Here is a 19917-nt window from a genome sequence, read left to right on the forward strand (position 1 = left end):
AGCTGTATGGGACACAACGGCCGATCTAAACCGACGGGGAAAAAATCACAGCACCAACAATGAGTTGTGCGACATAAACGAAAGTTGGTAGGCGTGTTTCTACAGCTGAAAGATGATGCCTACTCAAATTTTGCGCCAGTCGCATAAGAGTGGTGCTAGTACTGTCGCAATGAGAATGCAAATCAGGTTTGCTTTAAATACGCGCTGTAACGGTCGTTAGCGTTGGTTACCTTTTGATTGGACATGGTGAGCTGACGTTAGTCAAGTATGCCTTTAAGGAGACAAAGACGCCATTATCAACACTTCACTGAGTTTGAACGAGGTTGCGTAGCAGAGCTACGAGAAGATGGATGTTTCTTTTTTGACATTGCAGAAAGACTTGGCAGGAATGCAGACACCGTAAATGATTGCTGACAGCTGTAGAGAGAAAATTTCACTCTAGAAACAACCCCAAGGCTGTGGCTAAGACATGTCTCCGCAATATCCTTTCTTCCAGGAGTGCTAGTTCTGCAAGGTTCGCAGGAGAGCTTCTGTGAAGTTTGGAAGGTAGTAGAGGAGATCCTGGCGGAATTAAAGTTGTGAGGACGGGGCGTGAGTCGTGCTTGGGTATCTCAGTTGGTAGAGCACTTGCCCGCGAAAGGCATAGGTCCCGAGTTCGAGACTCGGTCCGGCACACAGTTTTAATCCTCCAGGAAGCTTCAAGAGAATGTACTGTTGCAAGAAGATCAGGCTCCGGACGCCCACGTGGCACTACTGAGAGGGAAGATCACGTGGTCGGCGTAGTGCCCTGGCGTTGCGTACTGCATCTGCAGTAGCAATTCGGCACCACGGTGACACAACAAACTGTGACAAATTCGGTTACTTCAAGCAAAGTTCCGAACCATATGGCCTGTACGAGCGTTCCATTGACTGCAACCCACCGCCATTTGCGACTCGGTTGTCTCAATCGAGAGCTCTTTGGAGGGTGTCGTGCAGATCTCTTGTGGTTTCTGATAAAAGCTAGTTCCGTTCTGTGCCACTGATGGCCGTGTGTTGGTTAGATGGAGGCCAAGGAAGGGCCTGCAACCAACCTGTCTGCTTGCTAGACACACTGGACCTACACCTGGAGTTACGTCTGGGGTGCGATTTCGTATGATGGCAGGAGCTCTCTTGTGGTTATCCCACGCGCCGTAACGGCAAATTTGTACGTCAGTCTGGTGATTCGAGCTGTTGTGCTGCCATTAATAACAACATTCCAGGGGTGTTTTCCAACAGGATAACGCTCGCCCTTATACCGTTGTAATAAACCAAAATGCTCTACAGAGTGTCGACATCTTGCCTTGGCCTGCTCGAACACCGGACCTGTCTCCATTCGTGCACGTATTGAACATCGTCGGAGGACAACTGCAGCATTAACCATCTCTGTATTGGCCGACCAAGTGCAACAGGCATGGAACTCTATCCTACAAACTGACGTCCGGCACCTGTACAGCGCAGTATATGCACGTTTGCATGCTTGCATTCAACATTCTGCCGGTTATATACACTCCTGGAAATGGAAAAAAGAACACATTGACACCGGTGTGTCAGACCCACCATACTTGCTCCGGACACTGCGAGAGGGCTGTACAAGCAATGATCACACGCACTGCACAGCGGACACACCAGGAACCGCGGTGCTGGCTGTCGAATGGCCCTAGCTGCGCAGCATTTGTGCACCGCCGCCGTCAGTGTCAGCCAGTTTGCCGTGGCATACGGAGCTCCATCGCAGTCTTTAACACTGGTAGCATGCCGCGACAGCGTGAACGTGAACCGTATGTGCAGTTGACGGACTTTGAGCGAGGGCGTATAGTGGGCATGCGGAAGGCCGGGTGGACGTACCACCGAATTGCTCAACACGTGGGGCGTGAGATCTCCACAGTACATCGATGTTGTAGCCAGTGGTCGGCGGAAGGTGCACGTTCCCGTCGACCTGGGACCAGACCTCAGCGACGCACGGTTGCACGCCAAGACCGTAGGATCCTACGCAGTGCCGTAGGGGACCGCACCGCCACTTCCCAGCAAATGAGGGACACTGTTGCTCCTGGGGTATCGGCGAGGACCATTCGCAACCGTCTCCATGAAGCTGGGCTACGGTCCCGCACACCGTTAGGCCGTCTTCCGCTCACGCCCCAACATTGTGCATTCCGCCTCCAGTGGTGTCGCGACAGGCGTGAATGGAGGGACGAATGGAGACGTGTCGTCTTCAGCGATGAGAGTCGCTTCTGCCTTGGTGCCAATGATGGTCGTATGCGTGTTTGGCGCCGTGCAGGTGAGCGCCACAATCAGGACTGCATACGACCGAGGCACACAGGGCCAACACCCGGCATCAGGGTGTGGGGAGAGATCTCCTACACTGGCCGTACACCTCTGGTGATCGTCGAGGGGACACTGAATAGTGCACGGTACATCCAAACCGTCATCGAACCCATCGTTCTACCATTCCTAGACCGGCAAGGGAACTTGCTGTTCCAACAGGACAGTGCACATCCGCATGTATCCCGTGCCACCCAACGTGCTCTAGAAGGTGTAAGTCAACTACCCTGGCCAGCAAGATCTCCGGATCTGTCCCCCATTGAGCATGTTTGGGACTGGATGAAGCGTCGTCTCACGCGGTCTGCACGTCCAGCACGAACGCTGGTCCAACTGAGGCGCCAGGTGGAAATGGCATGGCAAGCCGTTCCACAGGACTACATCCAGCATCTCTACGATCGTCTCCATGGGAGAATAGCAGCCTGCATTGCTGCGAAAGGTGGATATACACTGTACTAGTTCCGACATTGAGCATGCTCTGTTCCCTGTGTCTATGTGCCTGTGGTTCTGTCAGTGTGATCATGTGATGTATCTGACCCCAGGAATGTGTCAATAAAGTTTCCCCTTCCTGGGACAATGAATTCACGGTGTTCTTATTTCAATTCCCAGGAGTGTAGTTTATTAGTGTATCAGCACCTGTGGTCTTGCGGTGTTAATCACTCAAATATCGTACCTAGACAAATGTATTCCCGAAATTTCATTAGTATACATTTGGTGTTGCGACTTCTTTCTGTCAGGGTATTTATTGTACAGATAAAGCGCCACAGGTCGCTTGTTTTATTCGAATAGTCCAGTTTGTTGGACGGGAGGGCAGTCACAGATATTCATAACCATTGTGGCTATGCAATAGCCGTATTTTTTTTTTTTTGATTCGTCATTTTTAAATTGTTTTTTTTTTTCTTCTTAAATTTATGTGTTCCGTGTCATACAGGGTGCGAGAAAGCAATTTGACCTGAAGTGTTGGGCAGAAAGACAACATCAAACTTAGGAATATGAGTATAGGAACTTTGGGTCGCAGCTCGCATTTACGACGCTGCGTCAGCATCAACTCCGGTTGTGTGACGCTCGTCCAGTCTGCAACTTCTTTTAGTTTGGCAGTCGTAAACAAACTGCACACTACTCGCTGTCGCTAGGTGGGACTCGAGGGCATTGCAGGACGTTGGTTGTAAATGCCCTTTCATAGTATTCGGTAGGTACAGTAGTCCGACTAGAGCAAGTACAAATGAGTGAGTGAGTGTTGCGAAGCAGCAACATAGAATGTGGTTTCACATGGAATACGGTCAGTGGCATGCACTTGGCCTATGGCGCTGCTGACGACAATGCAGGCCGCCTCAGAAAAAATGCGTTTGTGTCTATTGACAGACGTATGAAAGCGGCAGGATCTTTGCAGGCTAATATGCATGATATGGGAAAGAGGCACTCTGTTCGTACCGTTGATTTTGACGAAGATGTGTTACATCACATAGAGCCAGGTCCAGTGGCAGGTAGTCGCTCACGACGTCTGGAATGTCGCTCATGAGATTGGTCTACATGATTTCCAGCGGGAAAAGGTCCGGAAGGCTTCCACGCTCGTCTGGAATTTGTTGACAGGTTCCTGCAACGAGTAGGACGACAGTCGCTTTTTCCTGAACGTGTGTTGTTTACAGACGTGAAGGCATTTAAAATTCACACAGCAGACACGTTTGGGCCGTACAGAATCCACTTGCAGCGTACGCCCAAGGTCATCAAGGGCGATTAGCTGTGAACATGTGGGCGGGAGTTGTGAGTGACACGCTCAGATGTACTTCGTTTTTTTGCTGCGTGTATTGCCTGCATTCCTGGAGGATGTACCGCTTGTAGTTAGGCAGACCTTTGCTTCCAACGTGACGGCGTAGTTCTACATTTTGCACGTGCTGTCCAAGATCACCTAGACAGGATATTTGGCGACAGATGGATCGGACACGGTGGACCAACTCGGAGACTTTCAAGTTCGTCAGACTTCACATCGCTGTTTTTTTTTTTTTTCCTCTGGGGTACCATGCAAGCCAGCGTGTATGAAACAACAGTTGAGGATGAACAGAACGTTGTGGCTCGCATCATGACAGCAGCAGAAGTGATTCAGTCTACTTACTACCGGTGAATTTCAGAGAACCTCCCAATCCCTCCAATTCCTGCATCGCCGTTATGTTCTGTGATACAGTGATCAGTTTGAACATTTGCTACGACGTACTCATTTTAATTAAATGGTGGCAAGTCTGTGTATAAGAGCATAATCGTTTTTCTTTACTTCGACTTTCTTAGGAAATGCGATTGTTTTCATTTCTGACAATGTGCTGTTTGGTACGTCAGCTGAATGCGATACACTATATGTAACGCTTTGTGTTTTTCTTGTACTCTTAATGACTATTAGTTAGTCCGGAAAACTTTTTTATGTATGCATTTTCTGTGAATTACTTTTCATTTTGAGTAATGTCAGATTTAAATTACGTTCATATACCGGCGAAAATACGCAACTGCGACTTCTAGTTTCTATACTGAAATTCCTTCGTTTGATGCTGTCTTTCTGCAATATGATTTTGGTCACATTGTTTTTCCGCACCCTGTGTATCGTACCTATGCTAATGTATACACTGCCTGGCAAAGATAATGAAGCACCCGAAACGGGAGGAGGAAACACAATGGATCTTCGGTGATTAAGAGGGTATGTGGAGCTATTTCATTGATTACAGAATTCAGTCAAATTTACAAAGAACTTGGCAGTTTGAGCCCATTTACCAGAACGCCATTGCACCACTTCTATCCTGGATGAAGGCACTGATTCGGTCGGGAAGAGTGTCGTAAAGCTGTTGCATCATGTCCTGACGCAACACAAGTGCTGTAACTGGCCCTTGATACACTGCACACTGGCTCTGGGAAGGAATTGACGACGTCTGAGCTAGTTCTAAACATGTTCTGTGAGGGGCTGATCTGGGACTCTCCTTCGCCACGGGGATACCTCAGTATAACACAGACAGTTCATAGACACACGTGCCACATGTGGACAAGCTTTGTCTTACTGAAAAGAAGCCGCCATTATGTTGGTGCGTGAGAGGCAACACACGAGGACGCAGGATGTCCGTGACGTAACGTTGTGCCGTCAGAGTCCCTCCAGTCACTACCAGCCGTGACTTGAAGTCATACCTCTCGGGTCCCCAGTGGGTACCCACATCATGACGCCAGCAGTAACACTGATGTGCCTCTTCAGACGATGGAAGAATGGGACCTCTCCCCAGATTCCTCCATACTCGCAGACGACGGTCATCCAGGAAAGTGCAGAGCCGCAGTTCATTACTGAACACATTGCGATACCAGTCATCGGCAGTCCACGCTTCCCTGTCACGGCATCATGCCAAACGCAGCCGTTTGTGTTGTGCTGTTAACCCCAGCGTGCGCCTGGGACGGTGATTCCCTAGTCCGGCTGCTGTTTGTCTCCGACCAGTCGCACGGGATAACACAGAACGTTGCAGGGAGCCCGTTACAGGTTCTCGGATGGCAGGCGCAGATGTTAAGGGGTTTACTGTGTGTTTATTGCACAATAGGTACTATTCACTTACGGAAGGTCAGACTTGGTTGACCGCAACCTTCACGACTAGTATGCCTGTTTTCACGTTCCTATGCTGTCGGAACATCGGACCAGTATCACCTGCGAATTCCCCATAAATTTTTACGATTCGACTAGCGGGCCAATGGGTGTCCACATTGAAGTGCCCGCCGATTTTGTCTACATGTACGTAGTTGCAGTAGCATGTGGCCATGTCCTCTGGGTTCTTCGTATTTTATCTGTCTTTATTGTACACACAAATATTCTATTGTGTAAGTACTATGTCCAGAAAAATGAAAATGAATATAAAATCAGAGGAATGTGGAGGAGAAGATGGTTGAAAGAGAGCCGAAAAGAGAGAGTAATGGAGTTTGTCAGCCTGGTTTGTGGCAGGATGTGCAAAAGGCTCGAAAATTTATAGCAAAGGGCATCGTTAATCAACCACCGGTGTGGAATGTGGATTTAAGGGAAGGCAGGGCTTGAGTTGCAGGGTTTAGAGGTGACTGATGCAGATCGGGATTAAGGAGTGCTCCACTCATTCAGAGAAGCGTCCTTCACATAAATAATGCTCTGAAGGGGTGAATGTACGAGGTAATTTCGTGATGATGTTTTAAACTTTCAGGGATGATGGAGAAGGGAAAATGTATGAATTTGAGGTAACAGAGCCTGGTCCGGAAATGACCGAGTCGAAAACTATAAGCGAAAATCATTCTGAAACCTCTGACAGTCGTATAAACGTACCGGTACTGTTGTTACTAACGTTAAGGTAGGCAGCTTTCAGAGGTGGTAGTATGGACCAGAAGAAGAAAAAATGTCTATTAAACAAGGGCTCTAAAACAGCATACCTCACGAGCTATGAGCACTTGTTCAATAGAAGAGATGCGTTTCACAGTAGAGAAGTTGAACAAGTGCTCATAGCTCTTTACGTATGCACTTTAGAGCCTTTTTACTAGGAAATTTTTCTTGTTTAGACCATACGAGCGTACTACATCTGAAAGTTGTCTACCCGTCCCCGAACCATTATACCTGAAAATTTCTACCATCATCACGGAATCGCCCTGTATAGTGACATATTGAGGGCGTAGTACATCTACACTCCTGGAAATTGAAATAAGAACACCGTGAATTCATTGTCCCAGGAAGGGGAGACTTTATTGACACATTCCTGGGGTCAGATACATCACATGATCACACTCACAGAACCACAGGCACATAGACACAGGCAACAGAGCATGCACAATGTCGGCACTAGTACAGTGTATATCCACCTTTCGCAGCAATGCAGGCTGCTATTCTCCCATGGAGACGATCGTAGAGATGCTGGATGTAGTCCTGTGGAACGGCTTGCCATGCCATTTCCACCTGGCACCTCAGTTGGACCAGCGTTCGTGCTGGACGTGCAGACCGCGTGAGACGACGCTTCATTCAGTCCCAAACATGCTCAAAGGGGGACAGATCCGGAGATCTTGCTGGCCAGGGTAGTTGACTTACACCTTCTAGAGCACGTTGGGTGGCACGGGATACATGCGGACGTGCATTGTCCTGTTGGAACAGCAAGTGTCTTGCCGGTCTAGGAATGGTAGAACGATGGGTTCGATGACGGTTTGGATGTACCGTGCACTATTCAGTGTCCCCTCGACGATCACCAGAGGTGTACGGCCAGTGTAGGAGATCGCTCCCCACACCATGATGCCGGGTGTTGGCCCTGTGTGCCTCGGTCGTATGCAGTCCTGATTGTGGCGCTCACCTGCACGGCGCAAAACACGCATACGACCATCATTGGCACCAAGGCAGAAGCGACTCTCATCGCTGAAGACGACACGTCTCCATTCGTCCCTCCATTCACGCCTGTCGCGACACCACTGGAGGCGGGCTGCACGATGTTGGGGCGTGAGATGAAGACGGCCTAACGGTGTGCGGGACCGTAGCCCAGCTTCATGGAGACGGTTGCGAATGGTCCTCGCCGATACCCCAGGAGCAACAGTGTGTCCCTCATTTGCTGGGAAGTGGCGGTGCGGTCCCCTACGGCACTGCGTAGGATCCTACGGTCTTGGCGTGCATCCGTGTGTCGCTGCGGTCCGGTCCCAGGTCGACGGGCACGTGCACCTTCCGCCGACCACTGGTGACAACATCCATGTACTGTGGAAACCTCACGCCCCACGTGTTGAGCGATTCGGCGGTACGTCCACCCGGCCTCCCGCATGCCCACTATACGCCCTCACTCAAAGTCCGTCAACTGCACATACGGTTCACGTCCATGCTGTCGCGGCATGCTACCAGTGTTAAAGACTGCGATGGAGCTCCGTATGCCACGGCAAACTGGCTGACACTGACGGCGGCGGTGCACAAATGCTGCGCAACTAGCGCCATTCGACGTCCAACACCGCGGTTCCTGGTATGTCCGCTGTGCCGTGCGTGTGATCATTGCTTGTACAGCCCTCTCGCAGTGTCCGGAGCAAGTATGGTGGGTCTGACACACCGGTGTCAATGTGTTCTTTTTTCCATTTCCAGGAGTGTAATTCGTTTTGGTTACTAATTAGTAAGAGGCCGATAAATTTTTCAAATAAAATTTGAGGGTGCTTTCGTATATGAGTGAAAGTGGTATCTGTGAGCATTTACTTTACACCCCATCAGAACATCGCACCATAGTCTATTCCTCATATAATGGGTTTCCAGAAATGGTTATATTCCACCAATCCGCCAGTCATTTACCCACCTCAATAATACTGACGACAAATCACGTAATATTTCGAAAGAGGAGTACACCGTACTAGCTACAAATTCAGAAATTGCACCATCACTCGCTGTCTTCATGCGACATGACGTAGGCACAACTTATTGACTTACATATTTGACCACAGAAAAAAATAACATTTGAAAAGAACCGAAAATAAACTAAATCACTTTTACATTCAAAGTGTAAAAGAAAAATATTTATGTAGAAGCGTTCTCGCTGGCGAAGCAACCAGAGGACATAGCCGTGTGTCAACGTACGTGTCCATACTGTCGGCTCGTATTTGAACGATTACATTTGCAGTTCTCTGTGACAAGTGAACGCCCACCAGACAGCGTTATTACTGTTCGTGTTTAGTGCCAGGCCAGGTGGAGTATATGCGGAGCAGTAACAATATCAGATGTTACACTATCACTGTGTAGGACACGGAGATGCCGTGTACTCGTGTGAGACAGCGTTTGAAAGGAGACTCCGTTTGGCCAGCAGGTCGAGTCGTGTAGTATCCAGGTTTGTGAGGCATATGGAGAAGACAAGGGCCCGATGTTCTACCACGTGGGAACGCGAAGGCAGGCATATTTGTCGAGGCTCCGGTCGACCACGTGTAACCATCACAAGGAGGGTTCGCCGTATTGTGCACCAAGTTCATCGTAGCCCTTTCATGTCTGTCCCTCCCATCCGAGATGCAGCAATGGACTCCCTGCAACATTGTGTGTCATCCTGCGTCATTGGTCGGAGACGGGCAGCAACCGGGCTAGAAAATCATCGTCTCATACATAGGCTGCCGTTATCACAACAACACAAACGGCTGCGTCTGAAGAGTTGCTGTGTCCGAGAAGCATGTATTGCTGATAAATCACCTCGCATTCGGCTATGAATCGCGGTTTTGCTGTACCAAGAATCACCATTGATAGCGATCAGGGGGAGGGGGGAGTTCCCATTCTTCCACTGGTTGGGATAGGCACGGAAAGCCGGCCGCGGTGGTCTAGCGGTTCTAGGCGCTCAGTCCGGAACCGAGCGACTGTTAAGGTCGCAGTTTCGAATCCTGCCTCGTGCATCGATGTGTGTGATGTCCTTAGGTTAGTTAGGTTTACGTAGTTCTAAGCTCTAGGGGACTGATGACCACAGACGTTAAGTCCTATAGTGCTCAGAGCCATTTGAACCATTTGAAGGCACGGAAATGTTACTACATCGGACATGGAGTGGGGAGCCATCGGGTATGACTACAGGTCACAGTTGGTAGTTCTTGAGGGAACGAGCTCTGATGGCACACCGACACGTCAGGACTGATGCGACAGTATCGTGGCGCTATTTTTCAACACGACAATGCTCGTTCACACACGGCATGTGGCTCTATGAACTGGTTCAAATGGCTCTGAGCACTATGCGACTTAACTTCTGAGGTCATCAGTCGCCTAGAACTTAGAACTAATTAAACCTAACTAACCTAAGGACATCACACACATCCATGCCCGAGGCAGGATTCGAATCTGCGTCCGGAGCGGTCGCTCGGCTCCAGACTGTAGCGCCTAGAACCGCACGGTCACTATGGCCGGCTGGCTCTATGAACTGCGTGCGAAATGTAGAGCTACTCCCTTGGCCAGCTAGATCTACAGGTGTGTTCTCGACAGAAAACGTGAGGAATCAGCTCTGTCCCTGGCCCGTTACCCAAGATGTCAAGGACCAGTTAAAATAGGCCAGCCTGCCTCAGGAGAGGATACAATGGTTCTATGAAACCCTTACCAACCCGAATCACTTTATGTATCCTGACCACGAGTAGTGTAACGTCGTAGTGATACGTGGGCTCATACTGTTAGCGTCACTGCAAATGCGATTCAGGTTTGTAATCACTGAAATAAAATAAGCTCTCAGTCCGTAACGTTTCCTCTTTTTGCTCTTGGAGTTGACTTTTTTATCACATTTATATGAATTTTAGGTTAATATCTTTTGACTTGTTGATGTGTGATATGGCTGCCTTCGTTTTGAAGAAGAATCCTTAGGAATGGTAGCAGTCGGCAAATGGAACATGGGTAAGGCTGTTTACATTCCTCATAAGTTACCAGAAGGAAGAAGTCAAGTAAACTGAGACACGTGCTGCTGTGTAGGCAGTCTACCGGTGTAGCCCATAAGAATGTGTTACGGAATTGCACTGTGAGCTGTAAGGGAAGATATCCAAAGAAAAGCGACCGGTCTCCTACAGAAAGCTTGACGTACGGTGGCCATATTAAAAGTAATGGGCAACCGTGTTTAAAATTTTTAATTTTAATTTTTTAGACAAATGAAGCACATCATCTTAATCTACATACTTTCTGTCACTTTTTATCATAGTCTCCATGCCTTTGCACACATTTTCCCCACCGATAGTGACGCACTGCTTGTCAAACGCCCTCCATGGTCTTGTAGTCCTGGCGTCGCATCTCTTCTTTACTACTGTAATTTCGAAAGTTTGTCCGCCTGAAAATGTACTGTTGTCCCAAGCATATTGCAACAAACGGTGTATTTCTATCGCTGCTCGTTTAGTTTTTATTGCCGTTCAAATATACTGGTCATTTTTGAAACACCCTGTACTTTTTATATGTGTTTGATTAAACCAACAACTAATGGGTCAATGAGACCATTTTTACTGCTTGCTATATCAAGCGTACTTTTACACAATGATGAATCAATTTTCAGCGCAGAGAAGAAAACTACGTGCAGTGAGAGTAGACAGTTGTTACGAAACATGATTCCTTTGCAGAATTCCACTTCCTAGCGACACTTACTTCACGCACACGCTCTACTTTTGTTTAACATCAACCGAGTTAAAAAGTGCTTACTATAATTATTGTTCGTAAATCATTTGATTCCTGCTCTCCTTGCTTCTGAACTGGCAAAAACTAGAAGACTTCAGTCAGCCGGTGCTTTTCCTATGATTATTACCACCACCACCACCACCACCACCACCACCACTACTACTACTACTACTACTAATAATAATAATATAATACAGGGTATTTCAAAATGAGTATACGAGTTTTAAGACTTTGTTGCATTCAACTTACTGTTTTTCCTACGAGTGTTCAATGGGAGCACCATTCCTCACACATCGAATCGACTGACGAATTCTTCCCAAACTTTGATCAGTGTCTCTGGAGTAATTGTTGCGACAAAGCTGTTTCTAAAGTCTGGTAGTTCACCTGGTAGCGGAAGCACATACACGTGATTCTTTATAAACACCCAAACTTAAAAATCGCTTGACGTCAGAGAGTGCGTGAACGTGGAAGTCATGATAAACTAGCTCTTGACGTCCGGCCCCTTGCCCCAGTCCAGCGGTCTGGTACAACGTCCTTTGACCAATCGCTTACTGAGTTACGTCAGTGAGGCGGTGCACCATCTTGCTGACAAATGAAGTTCTGTGGTTCACCTTGTTCCAGCTGAGAAGGACCCTTAGTTCTAGCGCATGAAGATAGAAACACCACTTAAAGTTACTACACCGAAAAAGTAACGCCGGTAAGCTTTCCGCCTGAATATGAGACAAAAAACATTCAATTTAGGGGTCTCTCTTGCAAATGTGCCATCTAGTTGGTTCTTCTGCTTTCTTGAGTGAAATTAAACGAACCGACCCCCAGATGCGCACATTGTGTGTGTTCACACTTCCACTTAAGTGAAATGTCGATTCATCCCTGAAGACGACACTATCCAGAAAATCTTCGTCGTCATACAGCAACATTCGTTTGCAAAATTGACGTGTAAACCGGAGTCTGTAGGTTTTAGAACTTGTAACAGCTGTAAACAATAAGGATGTAGTTGTAAGCATCCCCTTAAAAGTATCCACACAGAAGTCACTGTAACTGCTAATTCACCACTAACCTTCCGAACTGATTTCTTGGGTTTACGCGCGAAAGACTCAGTTATTCCACATGTTCTTCAGTCACCTTTCGTCGTTCCACACTCTTGCATTTGCGAACAGGTATAGGAACAAAATTGTTCGGGTTGCTCTTTCATTTGATATATTGTTTAATATTGTAAGTTGAATGTAATAAATGCTACAGAGCCTTAAAACACGCATGTTCGTATTGAAACACCCTGTACTTTGCAGGCCCTACGGCAATGTAGTAGCGATGACATAGTTATTATTATGTTGTGCTGACGATTAGTTCGTGTATCTACTGCGAAGTGAATACGGAATAAATGTCTGGTTCTTTGTGGGGACTATCTACAACTCGGAAAAGGCATTTACATGAACTATTTACATTTACATGTCTTAGTTTCATTGTCATAGATGTATGAGGCAATGTATTAAGTATGTGTATAGTTGGTGGATTATGCGAGTAACAAGATACTCATACATTCGTTGCATAAGCTGTAATTTCCATCACAGTGGGTGTGATGTACACGTGTTGACTGTATTTGAAAAAAAAATGTTAACTTACGTAATCCATATTAAAATCTTACAAAATAATGATAATAGTAATGACCTTTAAAAAATGCTTTAGTTTAGTGACTAAAACACAGTCGAATCTTTTGTTTTTACCCCTCAGAAAATTTCATTTTGCGTCTTCGGGATTAGTTACCCATTTTGGAACCACTACCTTAGAACGATAGTATAGAGAAGAAAACAAGGCTCAAAGGTAGCATGAAACACGGTAATAAGAATAAGTCTTGACCGGCGGAAATCATGTAAAGGCTGCATTTGTAATTCTCTTAACTGTCTCCTGCAGATTGCAAAGAGACGAGAACTCGAAGTGCAACAGCTGTCGTCTTTGAACTCAGAAAAGTATTGCTGGATAAAAATTACCTGGTAACCGACCTCTTGTGCAGCGCATTAGCACTAACGATAACACAACGTTAAACTGAGACGGTTCACAAAAGCTTACTCGTTTACCTTTTGTTCGAGCCAGCCATGCACGTAGCTTCGTGTACCTTCTTGCAATGCAAGTTTCACTTTGATGAATAACTAACTTCTGTATGTGAAGCTTCAGCTATGAAGCAACGAAACCGTGCCCGTAAACTGTTGAAATATACTGGATTTTCAGGCCAGTGATTTCGTATTAAACATGAACGATCTTGTCTTCAGAAATGTTTCGTTTTTTGGACACTCGTCGTATGCTGAGTACTCGCAAAGAAATGTCAGTAGGCGTGTTGGTTTCGAGTTACCATTGCCATATTTAAGCGCCAATGACGGCGCTAAGTCAGTAACTGTCTCTAAATAACCTGACGACAGAGATGATTAGTATGTTTTAAACATGTTGTCCTGTTAAGATTAATTTTTCGATATCTGGGATTGGTGTTGTTTGTTTTTCATGATAAAACTCAATTAAATTACTTTCTGTGTTGGGCTTAGTTAAGAGCATACTATTTTTTTTTACATTTATTGAAGAAAGTAAGCTACTGTTCAACCCCAGTAGCAACAGCTACATGAGAGGCGTTCTGCATCAGGATATGGTCTACTGTTAAAATTCCTACCAGCGTCAACCAATATACTGCGTGCTTCTATAGGGTGTATCGAAAATGACCGGTATATTTGAAACGGCAATAAAAACTAAACGAGCAGCAATAGAAATACACCGTTTGTTGCAATATGCTTGGAACAACAGTACATTTTCAGGCGGACAAACTTTCGATATTACAGTAGCTCCAATTTTCAACAACAGTTGGCGCTGCAAGTGATGTGAAAGATATAGAAGACAACGCAGTCTGTGGGTGCGTCATTCTGTACGTCATCTTTCTGCTGTAAGCGTGTGCTGTTCACAACGTGCAAGTGTGCTGTGGACAACATGGTTTATTCCTTAGAACAGAGGATTTTTCTGGTGTTGGGATTCCACCGCCTAGAACACAGTGTTGTTGCAACAAGACGAAGTTTTCAACGGAGGTTTAATGTAAGCAAAGGACCGAAAAGCGATACAATAAAGGATCTGTTTGAAAAATTTCAACGGACTGGGAACGTGACGGATGAACGTGCTGGAAAGGTAGGGCGACCGCGTACGGCAACCACAGAGGGCAACGCGCACCTAGTGCAGCAGGTGATCCAACAGCGGCCTCGGGTTTCCGTTCGCCGTGTTGCAGCTGCGGTCCAAATGACGCCAACGTCCACGTATCGTCTCATGCGCCAGAGTTTACACCTCTGTCCATACAAAATTGAAACGCGGCAACCCCTCAGTGGTGCCACCATTGCTGCACGAGGGACATTCGCTAACGATATAGTGCACAGGATTGATGACGGCGATATGCATGTGGGCAGCATTTGGTTTCCTGACGAAGCTTATTTTTACCTGGACGGCTTCCTCAATAAACAGAACTGGCGCATATGGGGAACCGAAAAGCCCCATGTTGCAGTCCCATCGTCCCTGCATCCTCAAAAAGTACTGGTCTGGGACGCCATTTCTTCCAAAGGAATCATTGGCCCATTTTTCAGATCCGAAACGATTACTGCATCACGCTATCTGGACATTCTTCGTGAATTTGTGGCGGTACAAACTGCCTCAGACGACACTGCGAAAACCTCGTGGTTTATGCAAGATGGTGCCCGGCCACATCGCACGGCCGACGTCTTTAATTTCCTGAATGAATATTTCGATGATCGTGTGATTGCTTTGGGCTATCTGAAACATACAGGAGGCGGCGTGGATTGGCCTCCCTATTCGGCAGACATGAACCCCTGTGACTTCTTTCTGTGGGGACAATTGAAAGACCAGGTGTACCGCCAGAATCCATAAACAATTGAACAGATGAAGCAGTACATCTCATCTGCATGTGAAGCCATTCCGCCAGACACGTTGTCAAAAGGTTTCGGGTAATTTCATTCAGAGACTACGCCATATTATTGTTACGCATGGTGGATATGTGGAAAATATCGTACTATAGAGTTTCCCAGACCGCAGCGCCATCTGTTGTAGACAATTGTAACTACTGTTTAATTTCGAAAGTTCGTCTGCCTGAAAATGTACTGTTGTCCCAAGCATATTGCAACAAACGGTGTATTTCTATCGCTGCTCGTTTACTTTGTATTGCCGTTTCAAATATACCGGTCATTTTTGAAACACCTTATATATTCGTATATTGCGGAAAGTAATGGTCCTGTAACACTCCCTTCGTGTACGCCCGAAGCTATTTTTAAGTCTCAACTCCTCACTCCCTTGAGAACGCCATGCTTTATTGTGTTGCTAAAACTCTTCAATCTAATCACGTCGTTGGTCTGATGTTCTGCACCCTCATATTTTGTTCACTGGACAGCAGTGGGGAACTATATCGGATGCCTCCCAGAAATCAGGGAAAACGGCAACCACCTGCGCGCCTTTACTGACTACTGTCTGGGTCTCGCGTATGAACAGAGACACCTGAGTTTCATACCATCGTTGTTTTCGGAACTCGCAATGATTCCCACAAAGGAGATTTTCGGTATCCACAAATGTCATAATACGCGACTGTAAAAAATGTTCCAATATTCTACAAGAGACCAACATCAGATATAAGGGCCTGTAGTTTTGTGCGTCTGTTAGACGACCTTATGCGTGGCCATTTAGTGACATAATCAACCCCAAGATTTTATGCCTTAATTGCACTGTGCCTCGCTATGAATCACCACATAAAAGTCTCTTATTAGTGTGATTATTGACGTCAGAGCTTTGTGGGATTTGCCGAAAGTAACTTTTTCTACTTTGATGAATTACGAATTTTACTGTAGCACCAACAATTCAGCACTGTTTCTGCCAGTTATAAATAAATGTATAAAAAGAAATTGAACATGTGGAATAAAAAGTTTACGTCTTCGAGCAAAATGTAAAAACAGTTTTATACCAGCATCTTGTGACTGCTTCTGTTTTATGTTCGCGACATGAGCAGTAGCCTACGCTCACTCCTCGGTTTAGATATTCCTACTGTATAGTATGTTTTGTAAATGTTTTCAAACAACAGTTACAGATGGACATCTATCTTTTTATGAAGCTTGGCAGAAAGACTTCAAAGATGTATTTTCTTTTTTAGGATGGAGCTTGCGACAATCAGCTGCTCATATGGAATTACACATTTCCTTTTTTGTTTACCAGTCATTATGTCTTTGCGTGATGATTGCTAAAGGTTCAATGTGTATCTGCAAATTATGTTCCCTCCTGGTCTTTTCATTTCCTCGAAGTGCCGCAAGTTTACATTCTACGCTGTTAGAAAAGTTTTCGAGTGTTAAGCGCACTATAACTAGAGTGTGATCTTTTGTGTTCTTGTTTGCTGTAGTTCGTAAATAGGATTTCGTTATAACTACTCGTTTGAAATGTCTGGAAGTGCTGATTCACGGCAGTAGTGTAATGGTTTAACTGCACAAACTGATGCTACTGTTGCGTTGTATTCTCCATTTTATTTTTGGGGCCATTGGACTAGGCTATAGGGACAGCTGATGTATTAATTTCAGACGACATTAAAGCATGTCGTTAGATATAGGTAAACTATCAAGATGGAGCGTGATTACACACACACACACACACACACACACACACACACACACACACACAGTGCACAACTGCAGTTGGCTCGACTTGTCTTTTGTCTCTGCTGGGATGACTTCCATTGCTGCCAACCGGACAATGTGCCTGACATGTGTTTACCAATCCACCCGCTGTATCTTTTGTCTCTGCTCGGATGACTTCCATTGCTGCCAACCGGACAATGTGTCTGACATGTGTTTACCAATCCACCCGCTGTAGTGCTACGATTCAGACATCACCGTCGAAGTATCTGTGTCAGTTACAGCAATTAGAACAAAATAGTAATCATCTCGTACTACGGCCAAACTACTTAGTCCTCTACCAGACCTTCCCTCTGTACAACCTCCTTGCATCCACTGGTTCCGCAGAAGCATTATGTAACATTATTCCCACAGATTGTGCCTGTGCCGTCCGAGATATATTAGTCCTTACTGTCGAATTTTCATATAGACTGATGGCTGTTCACTGACTACGCTTGACTTAATCACTGACCTTGTTTTGAGCAGGGAATGGAACAGATGCAGGGTTGCTTTGACTCGAATATGCTCTACTTTGAAGGGGAACACAGGTACCAGAACAAATTTGCAGCATCAGTTTTGATTCTATTATACGAGACCTCATACCCAACGTTTTGCATCGGAGCGCAATTATACGACTGTAAGATAGTCGATTTTCATTACCCTCGTCACGTTGTAACAGTTGTAGATCAAAAAACACTCGCGCACTACTGAGCTACGGTTAATAGTCTATTAGCGAACTCGGTTACTTGGAGAATGGTGCCTTTCAGAGTTCCTTAGGTGCACCTTCAGAATGTGCCTCTCTATTGAAGACGGTGCACTCAGCACGCCGTCGCTTGTCCTGTGCGTAGAAAAACTGCCTGCCAAAGTAAAACACACACACACGAATGTTATTGCTGAACAGTTGTGTAAGCCGTAACGGAAACAGCTTGGTTAGAAAAATTCGTGGAACAAACTGGGGAGCAATGTAGACACACTACGTGAAGATGAGTCACGTTTGGTGATTATACGTGTGAGTAATTTCTTTTCCCACCCTTCACCACTCTCTGTCTAGGACGACTATGATCAACTTTTTTTTCAGATGAATCCCGAAAATCCGTATGAACAGCTCACTGCTGCTTAATTTCCTTTGTGGTGTTACGGAGTGGGAGTGTCGAGGTGGAAATAATGCCAGAGATATTTTGGGGTAGCTTTCATTGGCTACCACGGAAATGACCGATTTCTACATGGCAGCATAAAGGCTGCAAAAAATTGTGCAAACGAAAAGTAGAGTAATCTTCAGTATCTTTCGACACACCTGAAAGATCTGCTTATTGCAGATCAGGATAGCCAGCAAGTAATTAAAATTTTGAAGGTATGTCACTTTATTTATAAAATGTTCTGGTATTTTACTTTACACATACTATATCTACATAACATTTACATTTCTACATAAAGATGACACAAAGAAGCAGGTATCAGTAATGCTAAAAAAATTGAAATTGCGCTTTTGTGGAAGATGAAATGGCTTGTATAAGTTATTTCTGTCTTGAAGAGATGAGCGATTGAATTCTCTGAGTTCTTATTGTAAACCGTACTAACTGTGCTTGCCAGCCAAGATGGTAAACGAGCGTCAGTCGCGTGAGCGATGATCACAGGATATTTCTCTTTATTGTAACACCCGAGCTCGCAGAAGAAACCCGAGAGCTTATTAACTCCCACGACGAACTCAGCAGTGATGGTGCTGAGCGTGTGAGGAAGTAGACAGGCAGGCTCAGTACTTGTTCTTCGCGGCGGCGTAGGAGAGGAAGGACACGACGGTGTCGAGCAGGTAGGCGGTGCCCGAGAGCACGCAGAGCGCGCCCACCGCCAGCCCCTTCTGCTTCTCGGTGCTCATGTGGATGTACTTGTACTCGCTCTGGTAGCCCATCCAGTAGTGGATCGCGATCGCGCCCACCGCCATCCACACGAAAAGCCCGATGAAATTCATAATCACGTCCTGTCGGAACAGACACAACTGTGGCTTAGCGCCTCAACTGCTCGAGCATTGGACAGGGTGAGTCAGCTGCCTTTAACGGTCGCTTTCAGACAACCCGCAATACCTTCAAAAACTACATGTGAGTTTTTCATACTCTCTCCCACGCTATGCCGCAGATTATTTTTCCTACAGAAAAAATGTCCATGAGTTTTTTGTGGGAAATTTAATGTAGTTAAATCTTGTACTGGGATACGTTTTCGCTGGACATCATCGTGTTCAAGTTTGAAGTTCACTTTTGTACGTTTTTCTTGAATAATTCCGTAACTACAGCCTCTACTGAAAACGCACCCCAGTACAAAATTTAACTACATTAAATTTCCTAAAAAAAGAGTCCTGTTATTTTTTTCTGTAGCACTAATAGTTTGTGCACAGCAAGTGAGAGAATTGTAAATCTTGGATGTGGTATTAGCATGTGTTGCAGGTTGCATATAACCCAGGTGTGGGGGCAGGTGAATCACTTTGTATGTGTACATAGCTGAGCATTAAAACTACAATGCAAGGATAGATAGCAAATACATTTATCTATTCTGCATATAAATTACAGGTTTATTCAAAAGTATCTGTAGCGTTTCATAAGCTGACTGTACAGAAATTACAAGATAAGCAGAAAAATGGCAGGTGTTAGTCCATAGAGCGTCTCTCCAAGTTTTGATTCGTAGTAAGTGCCATGCCAACATTGGACCACGGGGGCTGGTGTGTCAGAAAACATGCTCTGTATTACAACCAAATGAGCAGATTTGCAAAGCAGACTGTTGACGTACCATCCCACACAATCCGTGTGAAAGAATTCCACATGTGTGTCGACATTT

The 19917-nt window shown here is 45.8% G+C and overlaps 2 protein-coding genes across 2 annotated transcripts in view; one reads left to right on the plus strand and one right to left on the minus strand.

The window, feature by feature from the left end:
• LOC126324953 (adenylosuccinate lyase) overlaps nucleotides 1-19917 on the plus strand; it is a 722118-nt gene that overhangs the window by 600983 nt on the left and 101218 nt on the right. The window lies entirely within an intron of this gene.
• The window catches only part of LOC126325021 (protein snakeskin), a 46025-nt gene continuing 44546 nt past the window's right edge, over nucleotides 18439-19917 (minus strand). Inside the window, exon 3 of the mRNA XM_049995139.1 lies at nucleotides 18439-19069. Within this exon, the coding sequence (XP_049851096.1) occupies nucleotides 18845-19069 (225 nt within the window). The 3' untranslated portion in view covers nucleotides 18439-18844. The remainder of the gene's footprint in view (nucleotides 19070-19917) is intronic.

The sequence above is a fragment of the Schistocerca gregaria genome, chromosome 2 (genome assembly GCF_023897955.1).
Source record: "Schistocerca gregaria isolate iqSchGreg1 chromosome 2, iqSchGreg1.2, whole genome shotgun sequence".
Taxonomy (NCBI): domain Eukaryota; kingdom Metazoa; phylum Arthropoda; class Insecta; order Orthoptera; family Acrididae; genus Schistocerca; species Schistocerca gregaria.